This window comes from Heterodontus francisci, unplaced genomic scaffold (assembly GCF_036365525.1).
Source record: "Heterodontus francisci isolate sHetFra1 unplaced genomic scaffold, sHetFra1.hap1 HAP1_SCAFFOLD_1089, whole genome shotgun sequence".
NCBI lineage: Eukaryota > Metazoa > Chordata > Chondrichthyes > Heterodontiformes > Heterodontidae > Heterodontus > Heterodontus francisci.
Genome location: NW_027141986.1, coordinates 5001 through 10768, shown reverse-complemented (window position 1 = coordinate 10768; position 5768 = coordinate 5001). Strand labels below are relative to the sequence as shown.

Genomic DNA, 5768 nt, shown 5'->3' with positions numbered 1-5768 from the left:
GGGTCCCAGAGACATTGAATCTAGTGGGGTATGGGTTCCACACACACTGACTCTCACTGGGGTACGGGTTCCACACACACTGACTCTCACTGGGGTAAGGGTTCCACACACACTGACTCTCACTGGGGTACGGGTCCCACACGCACTGACTCTCACTGGGGTACGGGTCCCACACACACTGACTCTCACTGGGGTACGGGTCCCACACGCACTGACTCTCACTGGGGTACGGGTCCCAGAGACATTGAATCTAGTGGGGTATGGGTTCCACACACACTGACTCTCACTGGGGTACGGGTCCCACACGCACTGACTCTCACTGGGGTACGGGTCCCAGAGACATTGAATCTAGTGTGGTATGGGTTCCACACACACTGACTCTCACTGGGGTACGGTCCCACACACACTGACTCTCACTGGGGTACCGGTCCCACTTGCACTGACTCTCACTGGGGTACTGGTCCACACACAATGACTCTCACTGGGGTACGGGTTCCACACACACTGACTCTCACTGCGGTACGGGTCCCACACACAGTGACTGTCACTGGGGTCCGGGTCCCACACACAATGACTCTCACGAGCGCACGGGTCCCACACACACTGACTCTACTGGGGTACCGGTCCCACTCGCACTGACTCTCACTGGGGTACGGGTTCCACACACACTGACTCTCACTGGGGTACGGGTTCCACACACATTGACTCTCGTTGCAGAACGTGTTCCACACACACTGAGTCTCACTGGGATACCGGTCCCACTCGCACTGACTCTCACTGGGGTACGGGTTCCACACACACTGACTCTCACTGGGGTACGGGTTCCACACACATTGACTCTCGTTGCAGAACGTGTTCCACACACACTGACTCTCACTGGGGTACCGGTCCCACTTGCACTGACTCTCACTGGGGTACTGGTCCACACACAATGACTCTCACTGGGGTACGGGTTCCACACACACTGACTCTCACTGCGGTACGGGTCCCACACACAGTGACTGTCACTGGGGTCCGGGTCCCACACACACTGAGTCTCACTGGGATACCGGTCCCACTCGCACTGACTCTCACTGGGGTACGGGTTCCACACACACTGACTCTCACTGGGGTACGGGTTCCACACACACTGACTCTCACTGGGGTACGGGTTCCACACACACTGACTCTCACTGGGGTACGGGTTCCACACACACTGACTCTCGTTGCAGAACGTGTTCCACACACATTGACTCTCACTGGTGTCCAGTTGCCAAACAATCTGACTCTCACTGGGGTACGGGTCCCAGACACACTGACTCTCACTGGGGTATGGTACCCCACACACATTGACTCTCACTGGTGTACAGTTGCCAAACAATCTGACTCTCACTGGGGTACGGGTTCCACACACACACCAACTTTCACTGGGGTACGGGTTCCACACACACTGACTCTCACTGGGGTACGGGTCCACACAAACTGACTCTCACTGAGGTACGGGGTCCACACAAACTGACTCTCACTGAGGTAGGGGGTCCACACAAACACTGAATCTCACTGGGGTACGGGTCCCACACACACTGACTGTCACTGGGGTACGGGTCCACACAAACTGACTCTCACTGGGGTACGGGTCCCACACACACTGACTCTCACTGGCGCACGGGTCCCACACACACTGACTCTACTGGGGTACCGGTCCCACTCGCACTGACTCTCACTGGGGTTCAAGTTCCACACACACTGACTCTCACTGGGGTACGGGTTGCACACACATTGACTCTCACTGGTGTCCAGTTGCCAAACAATCTGACTCTCACTGGGGTACGGGTCCCAGACACACTGACTCTCACTGGGGTATGGTACCCCACACACATTGACTCTCACTGGTGTAGTTGCCAAACAATCTGACTCTCACTGGGGTACGGGTTCCACACACACTAACTCTCACTGGGGTATGTGTCCACACAAACACTGACTCTCACTGGGGTACGGGTCCCAGACACACACTGACTCTCACTGGGGGTACGGGTCCCTCACACACACTGACTCTCACTGGGGTACGGGTCCCTCACACACACTGACTCTCACTGGGATCCGAGAATGCAGTTGTTAAAATGCGCTGTTTTTTGGAGCTCCTTTTGGTCCAATTTTGGATATTCAGCCAGGGAAGGATGCACTCCACCCCAGGAGGGAGCAAGAGATTGAGGGAAGGCCCGATTCAGTGAGGGAGAGCTCGAAGGGGGCGGAGAGATGGAGGGCGAGAGGGACTGATCGTGAGTTTACAGATGGAGGGAGGGAGGGAGGAGAATTGAGGGAGGGAGACGAAGTGAGGGACAATTCTGGCAGCTGATTTGGTGAGGTTGGGACTGTGCTGTTCCCACAGATATCAAAATCAAGATGAAATATTGGAGATTTCTTTCTCCATCTCCTTTTCTTTCATGGAAACAGCAGGCCATTCCAAAATCCGGCGAGGTCTGACCGTGGCAGCAGGCGCCAGTGCAATGCAGGTTGATGCTGTAACCTCTGCCCCCTCCCCCCCCGCCGCGCCTTGAAAGACAAGATTGCACACGGGGAAGATTCGAACCTTTTTATTTAAGGAAATTTGTTGCTTTATCTGACAGAAAAAGACCTTTTCTCTGGTGGGTGGGTCGGTGTGTTGGGGGAGGGGTCAGTGCGTACGTCCTTTGAGGGTCAAGGGTCTGGTGAGGGGGGTTGGGGAACGAGTGTAAACGCAGCAGCCTCTGTCATGCCGGGCCCGACCTTCGGCCTTCACTCCTTGGTGCTCATGTGGAGCGCCAGGTCAATGACCCTGGTGCTGTAGGCAAACTCGTTGTCATACCTGTCAGAGAGAGAGAGAGAGAAAATGAGGCGGGCTCCCTTCTGTGCACCTATAGCCCCCTATGTCAAGCCTGGTACTTAGAGGGACACCAGACGTTGGCAAGAGGCTTCAGTGCGGACTAGGCCTCAAACGGCCAACACCGCCCGACAACAGGCCCCCCCCAGTCTCGCACACTGAGCAGCCACGGCGCAGGATATGGTCCCGGATCCGGTCTGTCTTCCAGAGTGGGCCGCACCGCCTGTCTCGCCGGACCCCCTCGCTGCCCCCACCAACCCCCCCAGGCCGGTCACTCCAGGCCCGTTAAAATTCCTGGTATCTGAGGACGCCGAGTGCGAGACTCACCAGGAGACCAGCTTCACAAAGTTGTCGTTCAATGCGATTCCAGCGCCAGCGTCAAAGATGGAGGAGTGAGTGTCCCCGTTGAAATCAGTCGACACCACCTGGCAAAAAATAAACAACCGCCAGCGGCGTTATTCCCGGATTGAACACCCGGCTATCCCGGGGCTTATTCCCAGAGTAAACTCTCGCAGGGTGACTCTGACTTTACCTGATCCTCCGTGTATCCCAGGATTCCCTTCATGGGGCCCTCAGCCGCTGCCTTCATGGCTGCCTTAATGTCATCGTACTTGGCCTGAAAAAAAACAACAAATCAGCTCTGGAAACTTCCGCCAGGTGACCCGCCATCCCGACTCTCTCCCCCGCACCTCGATGACAATTACTCACCGGCTTGGAGAGACGGCAGGTCAGATCGACAACCGAGACGTTGGGAGTCGGCACACGGAACGCCATCCCGGTCAGCTTCCTGCAAGAGAAAGGTCACAGGTCAGAGGTCGGTTCGGTCCGGTCGACCCGGGGAGCGCTCGGTCCCATCAGGCTCACGACGGTTCGATCTCATCCTTTCCCCACCCGACTTTTCTCAGAACAGTACGGCGCAGTCCCGCTCGCGCCAGCCCCGGCACTCACCCGTTGAGCTCGGGGATGACTTTGCCCACGGCCTTGGCGGCGCCAGTGGACGCTGGGATGATGTTCTGATGAGCCCCTCGTCCATCTCTCCACAGCTTGCCTGAGGGACCGTCCACCGTCTTCTGAGTGGCCGTGTAGGCGTGAACCGTGGTCTGGGAGCGAGGGGTGCGGGGGGGGGGGAGACGAGACAAAACAAAGTCAGGCCGAGAGACACAGAGCGATAATTCAACTACAACTACCAAGGCCTCCCTCCCACCCCCCAACCCCTACTCCCCTCAACCCCAGGGAAAAACTCACCATCAGGCCCTCGATGATCCCAAACTTGTCATTGATGACTTTGGCCAGAGGGGCAAGACAATTGGTTGTACAGGAGGCGTTGCTGAAAGCAGAGAAAGAGAGGGGAGGTGGTAAGAGAGGGTGGGAGGACTGACGGAGGGGTGGGGGTGAAGGGTCACGGCGGGGGTGAAGGGTCACTCACCTGACGATGGTCATGCTCTTGTCATACTTCTCGTGGTTGACGCCGACCACAAACATGGGGGCGTCGGCAGACGGGGCGGAGATGATCACCCGCTTGGCACCTCCTTTCACGTGAGCCTGCGGGGTGGGGGAAAGAGAAGGTCAGAGGTCAGTCAGCCGGGCTGGGCCGGGACGGGCCGGGATCGTTCTGTGCCGCACGACTCACCGAAGCTTTCTCCAGCGTGGTGAAGACCCCGGTGGACTCCACGACGTACTGGGCTCCGGAGTCCCCCCACTTGATGTTGGCCGGGTCCCGCCTGGAAGAAAAAGGAGAAGCCGTGACTGTTCGGCCGATGGGAGGCATCGCCGCCCGCAAACCCGCCCCCGGGGGTGCTCCCCTCGTCCAACCCCGGGACCGACGTCCAAACCCGTTCCCCCCCCCCCCCGCCCCTCCCAGGAGCCCCTCCCGCACCCCAGGTCCGACACCCAAACCCGTCCCCCGAGAGCCCCTCCCGCACCTCTGGGTCCGACACCCAAACTTACTCCTGGAAAACGGCGACAGGCTTTCCATTGATAACCAGCTTTCCATTCTCAGCTTTCACTGTGCCCTTAAAACGACCGTGTGTGGAGTCATACTTGAACATGTAGACCTGAGGGAGAGACAGAGAGAGAGGGGGGGGTTAGGGCTCAGGACTGCAACAGTGAGAGGTCCAGAGACAAACAGGACAGACGGAGAGTAACACTCACCATGTAACTCAAATCAATGAATGGATCATTGATCGCTACGACCTCCACTTTCCCGTTCGCGATTGCTGCCCGGGTCACAAGACGGCCAATTCTCCCAAATCTGTCAACGGGAAACGGGATTGTGAACAAGGAGAACTGACCAAAAGCCAACCATCTCCCGTCCGGCAACTCCAGACTGATCCCACTGCCCCGCTCTCTCCCCAGACTGATCCCACTGCTCCGCTCTCTCCCCAGACTGATCCCACTGCTCCGCTCTCTCCCCAGACTGATCCCACTGCTCCGCTCTCTCCCCAGACTGATCCCACTGCCCCGCTCTCTCCCCATAGCCCTGTATCAATCACAAACTAATCCCACTGCCCCGCTCTCTCCCCATAGCCCTGTATCAATCCCCAAACTAATCCCACTGCCCCGCTCTCTCCCCTTAGCCTTGTATCAATCCCCAAACTAATCCCACTGCCCCGTTCTCTCCCCATAGCCCTGTATCAATCCCAAACTAATCCCACTGCCCCGCTCTCTCCCCATAGCCCTGTATCAATCCCCAAACTAATCCCACTGCCCCGCTCTCTCCCCATAGCCCTGTATCAATCCCCAAACTAATCCCACTGCCCCGCTCTCTCCCCATAGCCCTGTATCAATCCCCAAACTAATCCCACTGCCCCGCTCTCTCCCCAAAGCCCTGTATCAATCCCCAAACTAATCCCACTGCCCCGCTCTCTCCCCATAGCCCTGTATCAATCCCCAAACTAATCCCACTGCCCCACTCTCTCCCCTTAGCCCT

At 57.6% G+C, this 5768-nt stretch overlaps 1 protein-coding gene across 1 annotated transcript; it reads right to left on the bottom strand.

The window, feature by feature from the left end:
* Positions 1-2558: 2558 nt before the first annotated feature.
* Positions 2559-5329, bottom strand: LOC137365837 (glyceraldehyde-3-phosphate dehydrogenase-like). The gene is made up of 10 exons (XM_068028076.1): positions 4991-5329; positions 4787-4893; positions 4470-4560; positions 4266-4381; positions 4085-4166; positions 3788-3939; positions 3548-3626; positions 3372-3455; positions 3167-3264; positions 2559-2824 (listed from the first exon to the last, which is right to left on the bottom strand). Exons 1-10 carry the CDS (start codon positions 5312-5314, stop codon positions 2755-2757), a joined length of 1203 nt encoding a protein of 400 aa, XP_067884177.1. The 5' UTR covers positions 5315-5329; the 3' UTR covers positions 2559-2754.
* Positions 5330-5768: the final 439 nt, after the last annotated feature.

What these genes read in the sequence shown, in the direction of transcription:
- LOC137365837 (XM_068028076.1), bottom strand. Translation starts at nt 5,314, where the DNA reads ATGGGGAGAGAGCGGGGCAGTGGGATCAGTCTGGGGAGAGAGCGGAGC. An exon ending in GGATCATCGAGGGCCTGATG is followed by an intron (nt 3,940 to 4,084) that starts GTGAGTTTTTCC and finishes CCTCGCTCCCAG; the next exon opens with ACCACGGTTCACGCCTACAC. An exon ending in GTCATCCCCGAGCTCAACGG is followed by an intron (nt 3,627 to 3,787) that starts GTGAGTGCCGGG and finishes TTTCTCTTGCAG; the next exon opens with GAAGCTGACCGGGATGGCGT.